This window comes from Oncorhynchus mykiss, chromosome 26 (genome assembly GCF_057628025.1).
Source record: "Oncorhynchus mykiss isolate SJ-2025 chromosome 26, ASM5762802v1, whole genome shotgun sequence".
Lineage (NCBI taxonomy): Eukaryota > Metazoa > Chordata > Actinopteri > Salmoniformes > Salmonidae > Oncorhynchus > Oncorhynchus mykiss.
The window spans coordinates 19,228,395-19,248,336 of NC_143047.1; the positions used below are offsets into that span (position 1 = coordinate 19,228,395).

Here is a 19,942-nt window from a genome sequence, read left to right on the forward strand (position 1 = left end):
TCATAGAGCACAACTGGCATTCGTCTTACAGTGGATGTGCCAACTTTGTGTTTGTGACAATCTCCCCTTTCCACAGTGGGGTCACATTAGTTTGTAGCCAAAACGGTTTGGACACTACAAACAGAAGTTGACACATCGATGGTACCGAAAATTATGAAAATTACAGGCCTCTCTCATCTTTTTAGGCGGAAGAACTTGCACAATTGGTGGCTGACTAAATACTTTTTTGCCCCACTGTATGTGCATGCAAAGAGCAAACAACAAGCTGCACAAGAACTCACTACTGTAATGGTCCAGGTTACAAAGTGGCTCAGTGACTCGTGTTTGCATCTCAATGTGAAAAAAACTGTTTGCATGTTCTTCACAAAGAGGGCAACAGATGCTACTGAGCCAGATGTCTATGCGTCAGGGGAGAAGCTCCAGGTGGTATCTGATTTTAAGTACCTTGGCATCATACTTGATTCCAACCTCTCTTTTAAAAAGCACGTGAAAAATGTAATTCAAATAACCAAATTCAACCTAGCTCATTTCCGATTTATACGAAATTGTTTGACGACAGAGGTAGCAAAACTGTACTTCAAATCTATGATACTCCCCCACTTAACATACTGCTTGACTAGTTGGGCCCAAGCTTGCTGTACAACATTAAGACCTTTTCAGTCTGTCTACAAACAGGCTCTCAAAGTGCTTTATACGAAGCCCAATAGCCATCATCACTGTTACATCCTCAGAAAATCTTGTGCAATACACCAATGTGCAATACATGTCTTGTATTCAAGATCCTAAATGGCCTGGCTCCCCCTCCACTCAGTATTTTTGTTAAACAGAAAACCCAAACATATGGCAGCAGATCCACAAGGTCTGCCATGAGAGGTGACTGTATAGTTCCCTTAAGCAAAAGCACCTTTAGTTAATCCGTTTTCTCTGTGAGAGCTTCCCATGTCTGAAATACACTGCCATCAGACACACCTAACTGCACCACATATAACACTTTCACAAAATGCTTGAAGACATGGCTAAAGGTCAATCAGATTTGTGAACATGGTCCCTAGCTGTGTGTTGCCGACTTTCCATGTTGTCTGTTGTCTGTAGCTTGTGAGGTGTGGAAAACCCTTTGTTGCTTTTATGAATTTTGTCTTGCTGCTTTTTGTTCTATGTTGCTATGTCTGTATGCTACGTCTTGCTTGTCCTATGTTGCTCTGTCTGTCTGCTATGTCTTGTTTGTCCTATGTTGCTATTGTCTATATTGTAATTGTTTTTAATAACCTGCCCAGGGACTGCGGTTGAAAATTAGCCGGCTGGCTAAAACCAGCATTTTTATTGAAAAGTTGATTAATGTGCACTGTCCCTGTAAAAATAAAATAAACTCAAACTAAACTCAAACCTGTATTTGTGATTTAAAGGGAGATGTATAGGTAGGGACTGATGCTGCCAGTTGAAACTGAATTTAAAGAGTTATTTTCTCTGTGAGTACAGTATGTGAGCTGGCATGATCCACTGTGAGTGTCCTAGTGCTTTGTCTGTTATTCACACATACAGTGAGATTAACTCTGCAGAGGGGAGGCAACAAACCAGGCCTAAAGAGATAGATAGAGAGAGAGAGAGAAATCATGCCTTATCTATTCTTCATGACATTACATAAGCATTTCCGATTGCTGCCTTTTTAAAATGTTTTATTCACTCCAAACTGCGCTGGGTGACTAAGTGGTTGTAGTTAGTGATCGTGACCGGTTTTCTGGCCTGTTTTTTTTAGGATTGCATACACGGGTAATATTGAATACCTTCCAGTTACTACCAATGCACTTATTCCAGTGCTAGTGGACCACAGTGGTTAGTGACAGTTTCTCATTGAATGTCTGTTACTTCCCTTAATCAGTAGACCATTAATCATGTGGATTGATTGATCAAGACAGTAAGTAAGAAAGAAATACACATGAAATATGTATTTTTGTCAAATCTACATTACAGTTGTATAAATTACAAAATGACCTTCACAAACAAGTCACTTTTATCAAATAGCATCTGAGAAAAATTGTGTGAGGAAAAGTGCCTTTTATCTTTTCTTAAGCCAAGTGAAGCAACAAAAAAGCCATAAAACATTGTACTCCTCCAAAGGTTGAATCTCAGGAGAATCAAGCTAGAATCATGTAGTCATCCAAAGGTTGAATCTCAGGAGAATCATGCTAGCATCATGTAGTTATCCAAAGGTTGAATCTCAGGAGAATCAAGCTAGCATCATGTAGTCATCCAAAGGTTGAATCTCAGGAGAATCAAGCTAGCATCATGTAGTCATCCAAAGGTTGAATCTCAGGAGAATCAAGCTAGCATCATGTAGTCATCCAAAGGTTGAATCTCAGGAGAATCAAGCTAGCATCATGTAGTCATCCAAAGTACATGTAGCAATTGTTTTAAACAAAAAATGAACTACAATAAGAAACTACAGCAACTAAACCACTAAGTAAAATAGAAAATAATTTCTAAAGAGCTTTATTATTCCTTACGAATTATATCTGGTTCAGTAGTAAGCCACATACAGGTTATAAAATGCTATGTGTTCCATTGGTGAGGGCTCTTTAGGGAATAGGGAACTAGTGTTCCTCTGCCCACCCATGTTCCTCTGCCCACCCATGTTCCTCTGCACACCCATGTTCCTCTGCACACCCATGTTCCTCTGCCCACCCATGTTCCTCTGCACACCCATGCTCCTCTGTCCACCCATGTTCCTCTGTCCACCCATGTTCCTCTGTCCACCCATGTTCCTCTGCCCATCCATGTTGCTCTGCCCACCCATGGCTAAATAACATCATTTGGTTCATTTGAGTGTTTTTGTCTGAGTTGAAGGGCTCTATTCTTGGAAGTTGCACTGATGTTATCTGTTATTGTCCAGTTCACTATAGGTCATAGTGTAGGAGTTCCTCAGTGGTTAAATCCTAGTCACATCATTGGAGGAATAACGTATTGATTACGATAAACAAACAATTTTTATACATTCCCATATGGCCATTGGCCAGTGGGGTAAACTATCTCTCATTGGACTCTTCATACAGTATTTTGTTTATTAAAACATGTCCAATGGTACTGTAGATACTAGGCTTCCCTACTCATGCTTCTATGAAAATGTGTGCACACGACAGCAGGAACGTTATATACGAGGAAATAAAAGTCAGATAAAAATAATTTAGAAGTGATGCCGTGTCACGATACACAGTTCTGTGCTCCACGAGAGAGAGAGAGTACAAACAAGAAATGCAATGTAAATTCTTAAAAATCACTGTACTCAGGAACTATCCTCAGAGTAGAATGGATAGTCTGAACACCTGATGATGATGTCATGGGCTAGTAAACATGCCTGAGATCTCAGCTTGTGATTGTGAATTTAACATTACATACTGTTTGTGTTTTTTATGTGTTGGCTCAACTGGCATTCTTTCAGCGGACCTGTCCATGAGAGTGCAGAGACTGAGACCTGACCTCAGGTCCCTTAGACAGAGGAAATTACTCTAGTGCAAGCGGAGAAGGTTGTGTCAAGTGTGGCCTCATTGAGGTGAATGTTTAGCCTGTTGAGGGTTAAAGGGGTAGGAAGCTGCCAAGCCTCAGTACCATTGGTGCTCATGGCCTCTTTGTCTAACTCAGGGTGACCATCTCGTATTTGTCCTTGATGTTGTTCTCCCCCTGTTTCTCAGGCTCGGCATGGTGCAGCTCGATGAACAGGAAGTAAACGGCGGCTCCCACCACTCCTCCCACCATGGGCCCCACTACTGGGATCCACCACCAGCAGCCTCCAGCACTGCACAGACCAGATGAGATATACATGCAGGGGTTTAGGAGTTTACATTTGACTTTGTAGTGAGTAAGTTAAAATAAAACATTTAATACCAAATACACTGAGTGTACAAAACATTAGGAACACCTGCTTTATCCATGACATAGATTGACCAAGTGAATCCAAGTGAAAGCTATGATCCCTTATAATGTCACTTGTTAAATCCACTTCAATCAGTATAGATGAAGGGGAAGAGATCGGTTAAAGAAGGATTTTTAAGCCTTGAGAGAACATGGTTTGTGTATGTGTGCCATTCAGAGGGTGAATGGGCAAGACAAAAGATTTAAGTGTCTTTGAACGGGGTATGGTAGTAGGTGCCAGGCGCACCAGTTTGAGTGTGTCAAGAACTGCAACGCTGCTGGGTTTTTCATGCTCAAAAGTTTCCTGTGTGAATCAAGAATGGTCCACCACTTAAAGGACATCCAACCAAGTTGACACAACTGTGGGAAGCATTGTCGTCAACATGGGCAAGCATCCCTGTGGAACGCTTTCGACACCTTGTAGAGTCCATGCCCCAATGAATTGAGGCTGTTCTGAGAGCCAAAGGGGGTGCAACTCAGTAACGTTTTGCACACTATCTACAGGGTAAATAGTGGTCACCCGTGTTAAAGGGACAGTGCAGTCAAAAACATGATTTACCTGTTTATTTTATGATATCTCCACACTATGAGGTGTAAAAAACACTCTGAAATTGTGAAAAATATTATAATGTCCTTTAAGAGTAAGAGATTATTGAAAAAATGCTTGGAGTTTCAGCCTGTTCAGGTGGGATGCAGTTTTTGGCCAACAGCATTAAATCATAATCTGATCTAATTATTCAGACCAATGACCAGTTGTCTTGTTCCTAATTTGAAGGAGTAAGCAGGGATGATCCTATCCACCAATCAGGGATGTGTATGAAAATATATTTAAATTTGTATCAACACGCCCACACAATGAGACATCCTAATCGATAGCAAAAGGAGGCTCAGGGTAATAAATTATAAAAATATATTTGTCGTTATTTTCATGTGATACAGTGATGATTTAAAAATACATTGAAAAAGACACTGCATGGGGCTTTAAAGCGGCCCAGGAACATGCCATGGTCTGGGGTACGCTACTGTACATTACACAGGAGGTTGGTGGCACCTTAATTGGGGAGGATGGGCTTGTGGTAATGGCTGGAGCGGAATCAGTGGAATGGTATCAAATACATCAAACACACGAACCATTCCATTTGCTCCGTTCCAGCCATTATTATGAGCCGTCCTCCCCTCAGCAGCCTCCACTGGTACATTGGGAGCAGATTCCACTACTACCTTTTGTTAATTTACACAGTAAGACTCCCTGGATAGGCTCTCTCTAATCTCCACCTCTCACTACTCCTCTACACTCTCTCACATCTTCGGGATCATTGTTCCTTCCACGGGACGCTTGAGCTAATGTAGGCTAATGCGATTAGCATGAGGTTGTAAGTAACAGGAAAATTTCCCAGGACATAGACATATCTGATATTGGCAGAAAGCTTAAATTCTTGTTAATCTTTGTTAGTCAAATTTACAGTAGCTATTACAGTGAAATAATACCATGCTATTGTTTGAGGAGTGTGTACAATTTTGAACATGAAACGTTATTGATAAACAAATTAGGCACATTTGGGCAGTCTTGATTCAACATTTTTAACAGAAATACAATGGTTCATCAGATCAGTCTAAACGGTGCACATAAACTGCTGCCATCTAATGGCCAAAATCTAAATTGCACCTGGGCCGGAATAACACATTATGGCCTTTCTCTTGCATTTCAAAGATGATGGTACAAAAAAAAATACAAAAGAACGGTTGGCTTTTCTTTGTATTATCTTTTACAAGATCTATTGTGTTATAATCTCCTATATTCCTTTCACTTTTCCACAAACTATATCCTTGCATCAGGGCCTGAGCTACAGGTAGATTTGGGTATGTCATTTTAGGTGAAAATGTAAAAAAAGGGGCGGATCCTTAAGAGGTTTCGATCTGCCTGCTAATCTATTGATCCAACTATACATAAAGTTGATCTGTTCCCACTCCCCACCAATCTGTTTCTATTAATGCCTAATTCTAATTGTGCTTTACAGATTTGCCAGTTATCTTAATAGCAGGTAATAGTAAAAGCCTAACAATTTCCAATGACCCCCAGATCACCCCTCAAATTCCCACTTAAACAGCTCTTTGCTACTGTAGCCTACGTAGTACATGTCCTGATTCTGTCCTGAACTGAGCGCTTGATCACCTCAGGGCTACTCCTTGATAGAGATTAGCCTCCCTCTGCTAGTACTGACTATTTGGATCCTGTGGGTGAAAGGGACTGAATGACCAGCACTGACGTGACAAGGCCCAGGTAGGAAAACTGACCGTGTCTGAACAGGCTGTGTTTAGCTGCTAAACTACCAGGGGGTGGATGCAGACTACATGGCTGGTGGATTAGGGTGTGTAATCCATGGGCAGAGCCAGGGTGACTAACCATATCCCATGATCAGGCCTGATGACGGACAGACACACGGGGTCACACGATGACGTCTCGTAGACATGGCACCCTCTCAGCTCTTCCTACTGATGTCAAAGGAAAGTGCCACTGTACCTGGTCCTATTGCATTCAGTTTCCTTACAGAGATTCAGTGGATGTAATGTATGGTGGATGGAATGTACGCTATATATCCTACTATCACCCTTATACATCTCTATCTTAACATCGTGATTACAGCTGTGTGTGCTGCTAAAACAGCTGAGATTTAAGGGATGTACTTACACCTATATTTCAAATGGGCAGATTACGTCAAATTTGACAGTGTGATGTAAATCTCAGGGCCGCAGGTTTATGTGCGCATTAGCGAGAACTAATCTTAAATGTATACGTGTATGGATAATTTCATATAGACATAGGATCTTAATTTGAGTCAGCTTGCTACAGCAGGAAAGGAATCCTGCAGCAACAGGAAATTATAATTCATGGACATTTTTGTAGGGGTTCATACATTTTTCGTAAGGGAAAATCAAGTCTTTAATCTCAAAGTGGAAATTACAAACTTTAGAAACCTTTTAAAACTTCAAATACACTACAAGTTTTTAATGTCCTGCATTGCAGGAGAGTTCTCCTATAACAGGGTGATCAAATTAAGATCCTACATCTGTATGCAGAACATCTGGTAAGATGTAGTGTGAACACGGTATAAAGTAGAGGGTCAAATACTGTACGTTAACGTTTCCCACCCCAGTAGGGGACCCCCAGCCATTGCACACAATTGTTCTATTCCAGCTCCAGCACTTCTGATTCAGCTTGAGATTTAACCGACCAGCCCATTCCCGAAGAAATCAGGTGTACTGTGCTAGTGCTGGAATAGAACAAATATGTGCAATGGCGGGGCTCCCCAAAGTGCAGGTTGGGAAACTGTTGACTTTGGCCATTAGAACAGACAGCGCCCTCTTCTGAAGAGAAGTCTATAGTGCACTGGCAGAGAGGTTCCTCATATCCTTCACATTTATCTTATGTAACTCTTCTTTAGCCCAGCTCTCATTGTTGAATAACTGCTTGTGAATTGCTTCACCCAGCTTTCTCTAGGGACTATGGAAGTTTGCATGGCAAAGTACAGACATTGCAGCCGATGACCGCTTTGCTTATCTAGTGTAAATAAACACCCAAAGACCAGGGACAGCTTTGAGGAGTGATGGCAGAGAGAGGGAGTCTGCCTCTGACAGTAGGACACACAATGGTGTCATTTTTCTGTTATATGAAGCATGGAATATTTATGTGCGGAGAAATAATCTTACTCTGCCCGCTCACATCTCCAAGCCTTTTTGAAAATGCAGGAGATACAAGAGGTTGCTGGAAATATTGATAGAGATTGTCAGAAGAGCAGAGATAGCGATAGAGCCGCATACTCCTGCTCTTCCTGAAGGAGAGAAGGAGGCCAGGCCACTGGCATTCACTCCCATGTTTCTCACACTGTGTGCCTAAATCCCAGCCACTGCCGGGGAGGAGGACTGAAAAGCAGCATAATGTGCCTGCAGCTCCGCTTGGCACGCTCAGATCAGAGAGGGGCTTCCCTGTCACACACACACACATACTCTGTTTTTGTGTCTTCGTGAATCTTTCAATGTTCTACTGTAAAGTTATTTTTTTAGGAGACGAAAGCTCATTTTCAATTTCAAAGGGTTTCCGGGCAAAAGGCATCTAACAATGTTTGTGAAATGCTACTGTACTTATGGAGGCCATCCAGCTCTCATTTGTGGGACTTGTCTTCTCTCTAGTATAAGCATTGTTGGAAATTACCGGAACACCTCCATGCCCCAACCGGCCACAGCAGTGAAGAGCCTTGGGCCCAGGTCTCTAGCAGGGTTGATGGGATAGCCACAGTTGAGTCCCATGGACACTCCGATGGCCATGATGATCAGGCCAATGCACAGTGGCTCCATCCCTTTAGGAGCTCCAATGTTCTTCCCATCAATAATGGCCAGAATGCACAGGATCAAGGCAGCTGTTCCTATTACCTGGAGACAAGGCATCAGCCATGAGTTTGCGATAGCAATGATCAAAACAGAAAATTGACAGACATACAGATGTAGGATCTTAATTTGAACCAATTTGCTACAGCAGGAAAATAATCCTGCAGCATCAGGAAATATGAATTATTGTGTAGATTACAATTAAAGGGATGGTTTGCTCAAATTACAAAATTACATATTGGTTTACTCAACCTGTAAGTAGTCTATGGACAAGGTATGACAGCAGTCCATGCTTTGGTTTAGATTCCCTGGCAGTGTCTGTCATTGTTTACAAGTGCTAACAGCCTAATTAAAAATTGAATACACTGCAATACACTTTCCTGCTGTGCAGAAAAATTTGCAGCCGCAAAAGAGTGATCAAATTAAGATCCTACATCTGTATTCAGTATATTCATCACCGCTACAAAATTAACCATCTGTAGCTACTGCTCATGCTGTCACTGTGATGCCTCCACCAATATAGAAAAGACAGCCTCTCATAATAGCATAACAGTGGTATTCTTTGTAGATTTTTATGTAATGGTAGATGATAATAGGAGTTGGATACCAGACAGTGACAGAGGGAGAATGGCTTGTTGTTATGGTCTGGGTTTTATAATGACTGTCTGTGGCCAGCAGGACTAATTTGCTGTGATGACCTGTGGCCGTCTATTCTTTTGCCTAAGCCTATAATGGGGCTTCCCCTTTCCCCTGGATGAAGGATAGATGAGGCAGCTTTAAAGTCTTTTGAACAGTATCCATATGGTTAGATATTAGGAGCAAATGTTATCTAGGGATAAAAATAGTCAACAACTCAACAATTGCATTAATTACTGTTCCTAGAGGGGAAAACGACTGCTTGAATGTTTGCTTCTATTAGCCAGTTAATGATTGTTTTCTGATTATATTTTGACCCCCTACCCACACACACACCTAACCACATAACCACATAACCACACACACACACACACACACACACACACACACACACACACACACACACACACACACACACACACACACACACACACACGCGCGCACACACACACACACACACACACACACACACACACACACACACACACACACACACACACACACACACACACACACACACACACACACACCACACACACAGACACAAACCAAACCACATAACCACACACACACACACATATACACACACACACACACACACACACACACACACACACACCAGTGTTGGGCTGAATTCGAATTGAAGGCAGTCAATTTAGGAAGTAAACTACAATTAGATAATTGAAAAAAATTGCATGTATTTTCAAAGACTTCTCAATAAACTGAAAAGTAAAGCTACTTAAATCAAAAGTTTTTAAAAATCCTTAATTTACTGTAAATTTCACTGCCTTCAATTCGAAACCAAACCTGTATGTGCACACTCAGCTCTTGGGTATTCAACACAGATGGTTGTTTTTGCTCAGCCAGTATTGCTCACAATATGTATGAGAGCAACAGCTGTTCCGGACGACTATGTGATCATGCTCTCCGTTGCCCGATTTGAGTAAGAACTTTAAAACAGGTTAACATTCACAAGGATTACCAGGATGCCTACTCAGAGCATGAGCTGACCAGCTGGCAAGTGTCTTCACTGACATATTCAACCTCTCCCTGACACAGTCTGTAATACCTACATGTTTCAAGCAGCCCACCATAGTCCCTGTGTCCAAGAACGCCAAGGTAACCTGTAAATGACTATCACCCCATACCCCGTATCACATCTGTAGCCATGAAATGCTTTGAAATGCTGGTCATGGTTCAAATCAACATCATCCCAGACACCCTGGACTCACTCCAATTCGCATCCCGCCCCAACAGATCCACAGATGATGCAATCTCTATTGCATCCACACTGCCCTCTCCTACCTGGACAAGAGGAACATCTATGTGAGAATGCTGTTCAATGACTCAGCTCAGCGTTCAACACCATAGTGCCCTCAAGCTCATCACTAAGCTAAGGACCCTGGGACTGAACACCTCCCTCTGAAACTGGATCCTGGACTTCCTGACGGCCAAACCTAGGTGGTGAGGGTAGGCAACAACACATCCGCCATGCTGACCCTCAACACGGGGGTCAGAGACCTGTCAGGACCAGGACAACAAACTCTCCTTCAACGTCAGCAAGACTAAGGAGCAGATCATGGACTACAGGAAACAGAGGGCCGAGCAGGCTCCCATTCACTTTGGCGGGGCTGTAGTGGAGGGGGTCGAGACTTTCAAGTTCATCAGTGTCCATATCACTAAGGATCTATCATGGTCCACACACACCAACACAGTCTTGAAGAGGGCACGACAACTCCTCTTCCCCTTCAGGAGGCTGAAAAGATTTGGCATGGGCCCTCAGATCCCCCAAAAGTTATACTGTTGCACCACTGAGAGCATCTTGACTGGCTGCATCACCGCTTGGTATGGCAACTGCTTGGCATCAAACCACAAGGCGGTACAGAGGGTAGTGCGTACGGCCCAGTTCATCACTGGGGCTAAGCTTCCTGACATCCAGGACTTCTACTCCAGGCGGTGTCAGAAGAAGGCCCTGAAAAATGTCAAAGATTCCAGACACCCAAGTCATAGACTGTTCTCTCTACTACTGCATGGCAAGCGGTACTGATGCACCAAGTCTGGAATCAACAGGACCCTGAACAGTTTCTACCCCCAAGCCACTAGACTGCTAAATAGTAAGTTAAACAGTTTACCAATTAGCTACCCAGACGATCTGCATTGACCTTTTTTGCACTAACCTTCTTTACTCATGACATCTGCTGCTGCTACTGTTTATTATATATCTTGTTGTTTAGTCACTTTATTCCTAGCTATATGTACATATCTACCTCAATTACCTCATACCTATCGACTCGGTACTGGTACCCCGTGTACATAGCCAAGTTATCGTTACTCATTGTGTATTTATTATTACTTCTATTATGTGTTATTACTTTTCTATTATTTCTCTATTTTTCTCTCTCTCTGCGTTGTTGGGAAGGGCCCGTAAGTAAGCATTTCACTCTTCGTCTACACCTGTTGGTTACGAACCATGTGACAGCTAGCATTTGATTTGATTTGACACATACTGTTCACCATGTCCGCTTAGTTACTTACACTTCACATGACTGATCTAAATGCATTTAGGGGACCGAGGGGCGCAGTGCTCTAAGGCACTGTATCGCAGTGCTAGAGGTGTAACTACAGACCCGGTTTCAATCTTGGGCAGTATCACAACCGGCCATGATCAGGAGTCCCATAGGGCGGTGCACAATTGGCCCAGCGTCGTCCATGTTAGGGTTAGTTTGGCCGTGATAGGCCGTCATTGTAAATAAAAATGTGTTCTTAACTGATTTGCCTGGTTAAATACATTAATGCTCACGTGCACATTCACTTATATACATACTATTACACATGTACTGACATGCTCTAGCTCAGGGACGTCAAACATAAATCAGGGTGTGTGCCTGTGCGGCTCATATCATTCAGTAACAAAGAGTATTAGGATATGGTTAGATAACCATTGATGGTGCATCTCTCACCTGGTCTACGAATCCTCCAAGGACTGAGATGTGCTTGGCAGGGTAGGAAGCCCATATATTAGCTGTGGCATTGACGCCAGTAACTTGCATAACTCCTCCTGTGTGTTCCATTAAGGCATCTATGGAAAAGAGAATAGTAGAATTAGCCATTGAGTTTTCCCAATAATGTTAGTGTTAGTAATAACCTATAATGTTCCCACTCCAATAATGATCAATACCTTTCCATTCAAATATCACATTGGCTAAATGCTATGAATATGGGTTCCATTTAGAATCTCTGCATTAATGTGTATGATCATAATGATGATGATTATGATCATGGTGATGGACATGATGACAGTAACATCTACCATAATACAACCCATAGACAGCACAAGATCCAGCAAAGGCACCCAGGAACTGTGCTGCCACGTAGACAGGGAACTTCTTTATTGGCAGCTTGCCCAGGACCACCATGGCCAGGGAGACTGCTGGGTTCACATGGGCCCCTGGAACAAAGGTCAAAACTGGAATTCAAAACAAGGTTCAAGCTTTTGTAGGAAGTCTGAGATACAAATGAATGTAACCACTATCCTTATCTAGTGGATTCAGTCATAGACACAATTACGGCACAACACTAGGCGGGGCCCAAGGCGGGGACTGAGGCTCTGGGTGACCTCAGCGGGGCAACACTGCTGGGGGTTTCAGAGCGCCCCAAACACTAATCCCCAGCCCTGTTCCCTTACTGTGGCCACAACAGCCGGCTGAAACATCCGATCGGAATTGGGTCTGACATAATCTGCCTGAATCTGCTTAAGGCTCGCGCAAACTGCATGTCGTTGGAAGGACCCGGCCATGACACACCTCCGCTAACAAGGGTTCTGGTTTACTCTGCCTGTAAATTAGCATCGCCAACATAGGAGTGAAAAGGAGTGGGGGGAAACAGAAGTGTGTTGTGTTCCACTTGGAGAGGCTAGCCTGGCTGGGAAGGCTGGAGACCCATGCCCCAGTAAAGCTCATTAGTCCAATACCTGTGATCATCATCAGAGATGTCACCTAACAGCGTGAAGGCTTCTCATCCACACATGGGCCCCAGGGTTGAATGGCCCAATCATGCAGTAAAGGTTCCTATACTGTAGCCTACTACACACTCCATTCTTCCTGAATTCATTTTCGCTCAAGGAAGCTCCTCAATTAATGATTCATCCACATTCATTCAAACATGGCATAAATGTTGGCTTCCCAACACTCTGGTCTGATGTGCTGTAGCTGTAAACCAGGCATTGAGGATGAGGGGTGGTCATGAGTTGAGCTTTAGAGATACAGTACAAAGACTAAGCTCACACTCTGCCAACACTGGATTTTCTAAGATGAAAGCACATTGAGTATGGCTCATATAACACTCATATTAGCTCATATGCTACAGTGTTCATATTATCCCGGGGGTGGGCATTAAAAGCTCTAATCACATCGTTGCTCTTTTATGTCCCAATTGTGATGGAAATTACCACGGCAATTTCAAATTACAACTCATCATCCCCCATTACGTAAAGCCTCGCTGAGACATAATGAAACCCTTGATTGCTGATTAAAAAGCGCTCTCCACCTTGCTCAGCAAGCTCATCTAAGGCAGCGTGACTTTTAAAAAGTAATTCCCCCTAATGTTATCCCTCTGTGCCATTATTGCTGCCGAAGCGAGAAGGAGAGGGCGATCCTTGCTTTAATCTCTATGGAATGTACCCAATAAAGTTCCCCTGGACATGAGGACACACAACTCCAGCCTTGTAAATCTAGCCGGCACACTTCATCCTCTGACATCAAGAAGCAGCCAGGCATTAGGAATGGGTAATCGAGCTATTACATATTTCTTCCATTTCCTCTGTGCCTCTCTCCCGGTTAGGGTAATACTAAATGGTACCCACGTTGAGTCCAGACTGCTATGGAATACTAAGATGATGTTCTCTGCATCATTTCGCCATGTTGCTGAGTCTCTAGTGATGACCTAGATCTCCACAGTCCATTTCTGTTACTGTATGTGGACTTTTCCCCAGGACACAAGTCAGAGAGTGTTAGTGATCCATGGCTGTACACTTTACTTTCTCTCCTGTGATCTACCTGACAATAGGGATGGACATCATCTCCCCCTTTCTCAAACAATGAACACGTGAACATGTGGATGTGAGGACATCCATGGAGCCATAACACACAGTTACCCAGACATGTGGGAAGTACATGTTGTCCTTTAAGAGTTTAGTACCTGAGAGCAAAGAGAGCCAGACATCCATGGTCAAAGTTCATGGCAAAGTAAAGCCTTTTCATCAAAGACAAACAACCATTGGTGACCTTTGAGTCCTGCTCACATATTTTAACCCAAAAGCCTTTTTAATATTAAGATCCTTTAATTTGTCAATTGCACAAAATTTGACTTCTGCTTTTAACCCCTCTGAGACACACATGAGCAGGTTTTTGGAGAGGTGCAGGGGGCTGCCACACTGGGCACCCAGGGAGCTGTTGTTGTGGGGGGTTAAGTGCCTTGCTCAAGGGCAACAGTACACTCTTAGAAGAAAAGGTGCTATCTAGAACCTTAAAGGGTTCTTCGGCTGTCCCCATAGGAGTATGCTTTAAATAACTATTTCTTTGTACAGAAAGTTCTACATGGAACCCAAAGGGTTCTACCTGGAAACAAAATGGGTTTGCCTATTGGGACAGCTGAAGAAACCTTTTGGAACCTTTTTTTTCTATGAGTGTAGGCAATGGAATTTAGGATTTGATACCACCAACCCTCCTGATGCTGGCTTGCCTCTCTAACCGCTAGGATACGTGCCACCACTTTTGTAATTGGACAAGTTGTTTGTGGATAGAGGTGACTGAGTGCAAAGTATCATTCTTTCTCTCAGTGTTCATCTTGTGTTTTTTATAGTAATGACACTATACTACATCGGTCAGTATCTCAGTCTCTCCTTTTATAGTTTCATGTTACAAACAAAAGAGGATATAATGACATAAAAAGGCGTGATTTATAAAATGAGGTGCTGACCAACTGAAAAGTCTCAACACTAAACACACATGTTGTGTTGCATTTTCAATCATACTGCAAAATCAACTATTTGGGATGTTAGAACAATGTATATTGGCTATGTGCCGAGTGGACTTTAGAAATGAATGTTGAGAATGCAAAGTTCTGTAAAGGAGGCATGGTATTCACCTGAAACTCCCCCAGCCACGTAGACGGCCATCATCACACCCAGAGTGAAGCCGATGTGGATGGTCAGGGGTTCTCCCAGAGCTCCCTTACTCAGCACCGTCTGGGCCACCGAGCCACATCCAAATAGCTGAGACGGAGACAGAGACAAAAAAAACACAAGCAAAAACATGTTGTTTTTTAATTTCCAATTATGCACAAAAGACTAGTCCTCTTGTTCTACAGCCTTCATTTCTAATTAGATGGCCTTTTAGATCAGTGTGTTCCTCCTTAACTCTGTAAGAAGAATGCCATAGAAGATGTCCCATTTGAAGCATGGGAAATTATCATTCATCCTTTCATTGATTAATTAGAAGGACAAGTAAATCAAAACAAAAGTGTTGAAAGAAGGATGCCGTCCAAAAATAGCTGTTTCTGTTGTGAGGAGTGGATTAGTTCATTGATGCTGTGCCGCTGACCTAGATGACCACTGACTCACTGAGCCCACTGAGACTGAGCTTCAGTAAGCCCAGCCACTGAGCTGTGCCACTCAGACAGACAGGACAGGACGGGGAGGTGAACCTAGAGGGGACAGGTGGAAGGCAAAGGACAGGTCAGATTATTAAGGACCCCTGTAGATTTCACCTCAGTAAACAGTGTTTCCCTCCAAACTTGGTGATGATGGGGAAATGTGTGTGTTTTTACCACAGTAATAATGCAGAGAGAGAGAGAGAGAGTGTGTATGTCTGTTAAGGGGGAAAAGGAACAGTGAATTGGACCAGGTGGTCTATCTTATGCTAATGGCTTCTCTGTCTTCAGTGTAATATAGATCTATTCTCATTCTATTTCAAATCACTGTATTAATTTACAAGTTGATTGTAATTGATAGGGGGATATGCTTTAAAAGTGTATTAACTATTGATGCTGTCATATGATGATTTTCAGCCTACAAGCAACATATAAGGTAGCCTGGTTAATCAAATAATGAAGCTTTGCGGAAATATAAAGGTGTGCAGTATGCTACATAAATTGGGTCTATTCACAGATTAGATACATTCTAAAGAAACGTGAATGTCAAATCACTGTGATGATCATACATCATATGGAATGGTGCATGGTGCATGGTGCATAGTGCATGGTGCATGGTGCATGTCAGTAAAGGTTTATTGTGTTTGATCATGTTTTTCTTTATGTCTGAAAATACCAAGCATCCCATTAATTCTCCCCCTCCTATCCTCCACCTGTCAAACTTGCCATTACAACATTCTCTAGATGTGTTAATTATCTCCCAAGGAGTTTCTCAGACCAGAATTATGGATGAGCACATCAAAGAGAAGCCACATTATCAGGATATATTAGTCAGCACCTAAACATATCAAAACATGATATCCCTGTTGACAGATCAAGTCCCCTGAGAACAATTTGACACCTTATTACCATATTGTTGCAGCTTTAAAGCAGGCTATTAAATGACAGTCGGGTGATGAGGGAAAGTGTCAATGTACTTACTATTAATACGAATATCCCCAGAAATTCTGCCAGGAACTCTTTGATGATGTCCTTCCTCAGGGCACATTGCTCCTTCATTTTTCTTTTCCTCTCATGGTCCATATTTCCCGCGGACATCTGATGTCTCACTCTTGTCAGGACAGACAGTTGACGAGTAGTGTGAGCGTGAACATGAGCGTCTCTCCGGTAGTTCAGGATATAACCCCTCCTTCCCTTAGTATCCTACTACGCGTGTTGACCTGTTAATCTTTTTCTTCCATGAAACTGTCTCCCATCCCCACCGCTACCGCCAGGGATGCACTATTTGGATCTAGGTGCTTTATTGGTCAATAAGTGTTTGATTGGTCAATAATGACTCCAATGGTCAGCAACTGACTGAACGTGGGCAGTGCGCATTTATATATATGACAGTGTGCATTTACTCACTACTTGTCTATTTTCTATCAACAAAGTCATTATTTTAAGTTTTAATTAAATGGTTGATGATAATTAAATATTTAAAATGTGGAAAATATCCCCCTGGGCACAAACTGGTTGAATCAACGTTTTAACGCAAATTTTCAAGTATTGTGGTGTGGAATCTATGTGGAAAATACATTGGATTTGAAAAAAGTAATCAATGTAAACTGTTGTTTTAAGGATGGAATTTCAACCACAGGATTTTGCCATCATTGTAACGAAGTTTCAACATATACAAACATGGTATTATATATGTTGAATTTGTACCTTTGAAACAAAGTCAGATCTTCAAAGTTATAGCCACTATTATTTAAAAAACTATAGGCCGAGCAGCACTTCCTACTGGAGAGTTGATCTATCTACAGCTAGTCATTTGGTCTCCAATACTGGGTTTTAACCAAGCCCATTTTAGCAATGATATTTGTCAGTGACTACTAACAATCTTCTATTGTGAGAATGATTATTGAGAGATCTCTTAATAACTAAATTCACTGTTGCTATCGAAATCATTCCAACGGGTAGGTTTAACAGAGTTACAGCTATTGTTTCAATTCAACCCAGGGTAAAACCTAAAATAGACAATGCACAATACTTATAGGCCTATGGTTTCAAGGTTTGGTTGATTTTAAACCTAATCTATTAAGTTAATCATTAATATGTTGAATTCACGTCTCCATCTCAACCAAACGTTAAAGAACAGGACTAAATCAAATCAAACTTTATTTCAAGTGCATTTCAAGTTAGATTTGATTAGATTTAGTCATATTCTTGAACATAGATTTTTGGTTGAGATGGATATGTGAATCCAACATATTTTAATTTGTAGACAAACTGAAATTAAATCCAGCGTAAGTCAGTGGCACAGATGGAACTATCCAAGCAGAAGATACATTTCCTTCAAATTTAGATGTTTGGTTGCATTGACAACCAAACACAATTCAATATCACTTTTGAAATACAACAAATAGCCTATGAACTTGTCTACAAGTTTAAAAAATGATATATTGGATTCATATCTCCAACTCAACCAAAAATAAAAGTTAAAGAGTGGATTAAGCCAGTGGCTCAGATGGAGCTATCCAACCAGTAGATACATCTCAATTAAATGTTGGTTTTTGGTTGCTTATAAACCTAACACAATTCAATAGGACTTTTGCAGTAAATAGACTAATGCTAAGGCTGTCTTGCAAACAAATGTAACATTCAACATTAAAATTAGTAACACATCCATGGCCACATTTTGAGGTGACTATAACTATTAATGTCTTCTTATGTAATCATATAAAGCGTGCATGTTCAAGATAACATGCATAGGTCATCAGGGGTCTGTGGAGATCTTACAATTGCTGTAATAATCTGCACAATTTCTCGGACGTCATTGATCACTTGCACTCTTTATTTTAATGTAATCTCAACTGCAATCCATCAAGGTCATTTGGTTCTGCTATTAGATGAAGCACGGTGATAACACATTCATCTCTTGTATAAACCAAAAATCTGTTTTTGCATTGGAATTTGGTTGTGATTTTAGATGAAAGCATAGTGATAACACATTGGAAATTCAACAATCGTTTTGCTTCTCACTTATCCACGTTGAAATGACATGGTGTGTCCAGTGGGATGTTGAGCATAAAAATAGTTGTGGATTTTTAGGGAATGTCATTGAATCGTAGTAGCCTAGCCTGTATGATGATGTGACTCATTTGGCTATACATATGTTTTGTTATCTATTTATGTCTTATCATATTGACCCATGAATCCATTTGGTGTTCATGAGAATATTGTGTAGAGCCAACCGCTGCCCTCTTCTGAGAGTGTTGGGTTAATGGTGTGTACTGAATGTGGCAATGTTGTAATGATATGCATTGTATCTCTTTGCCTTGAGGTCGTGTAGACCGTTGTCAAGAAGTTTGAAAAAACATCATTTATCATGCAACTCATTGAGTATTTAAAAGTGTCAGTTCCTGACTATGAGGAGTTATAAGTGCCTAGGCACTTATCAACAAGCTCTTACATTCTCATGTTTCTCAAACATCACATTTCGAAGTTGTTCCAAATGTCCAGTTTCGAAGTGTTTAAGGTTAAGTTTAGGCATTAACTCAGAATGTTTGTTAGGGTTAAGTTTAGGCATCAACTCCGAATTCTTAAGGTTAGGCACTAACTACAACTGGTTAAAGTAACTGTTATGGTTTGGGATAGGCGTAAAAAATATATATATCAACACAACTTTCTATAACGGGATTCGAACGTGCAACCTTTGAAACCAGTCGAGGATGCCTACGAAATGTACTTGAAGGTAACAGCGCTCTCTCTTGCCCCTAGTGGCCGGTTTCCAAGTCATCTCCCGACATCCTCAGATATGGATGGATGTTGAATACTGACTTGTATCACGGGTGACCTGCCTGCACTTATATCAGGGGTGACTGCCTGCACGTATATCTGACACCTTTCTTCAAACACCTATAAAGCAGTGCCATTCAGATAATTCAATCGCCATTTATTTCATAGGGAATATCAATCCCCCTTTGACCCTTTAAACATTGGTATCATATAGGCTACCTTCTGATCAATCAAGTTGCCACCAAATGAAATTATAACTAGGATCAGAGGGTGGCATGTTACTGTATTAGACCAGTTCGAGTTGATGTTTTGTCCAACAGAGGGAGCTCAATGAACGGAGAAGGAGTGGAGTGGTAGCGGGGAAGGGACACTGTCTACATGTATGTCTTATCTTCTGCTCCATGTAGTCTTTTAAAAGGAGATGCGACATGTAGAGGATGGGATGTTTTGGTTGCATTAATCAATGTCACATTTTCGTCTTTGTTGTCTTTGATGTAAAACAGACACGTTAAGAGTGTTGCCCATGCTGTGGAAAAAGGGAGCTGTGGTGATGGAGAAAAAGCACCACTGAGGGGTATTTCCAAATTATACA

The 19,942-nt window shown here is 41.7% G+C and overlaps 1 protein-coding gene across 1 annotated transcript; it reads right to left on the bottom strand.

The window, feature by feature from the left end:
• Positions 1 to 1,945: 1,945 nt before the first annotated feature.
• Positions 1,946 to 16,833, bottom strand: LOC110506537 (aquaporin-9). Its single transcript, XM_021586222.3, has 6 exons — positions 16,552 to 16,833; positions 15,067 to 15,193; positions 12,233 to 12,370; positions 11,883 to 12,001; positions 8,114 to 8,331; positions 1,946 to 3,787 (listed from the first exon to the last, which is right to left on the bottom strand). Exons 1-6 carry the CDS (start codon positions 16,666 to 16,668, stop codon positions 3,625 to 3,627), a joined length of 882 nt encoding a protein of 293 aa, XP_021441897.3. The 5' UTR covers positions 16,669 to 16,833; the 3' UTR covers positions 1,946 to 3,624.
• Positions 16,834 to 19,942: the final 3,109 nt, after the last annotated feature.

What these genes read in the sequence shown, in the direction of transcription:
- LOC110506537 (XM_021586222.3), bottom strand. Translation starts at nt 16,668, where the DNA reads ATGTCCGCGGGAAATATGGACCATGAGAGGAAAAGAAAAATGAAGGAG. An exon ending in TGGGGATATTCGTATTAATA is followed by an intron (nt 15,194 to 16,551) that starts GTAAGTACATTG and finishes TCTCCGTCTCAG; the next exon opens with CTATTTGGATGTGGCTCGGT. An exon ending in TGGGGCATGGAGGTGTTCCG is followed by an intron (nt 3,788 to 8,113) that starts GTAATTTCCAAC and finishes TGGTCTGTGCAG; the next exon opens with TGCTGGAGGCTGCTGGTGGT.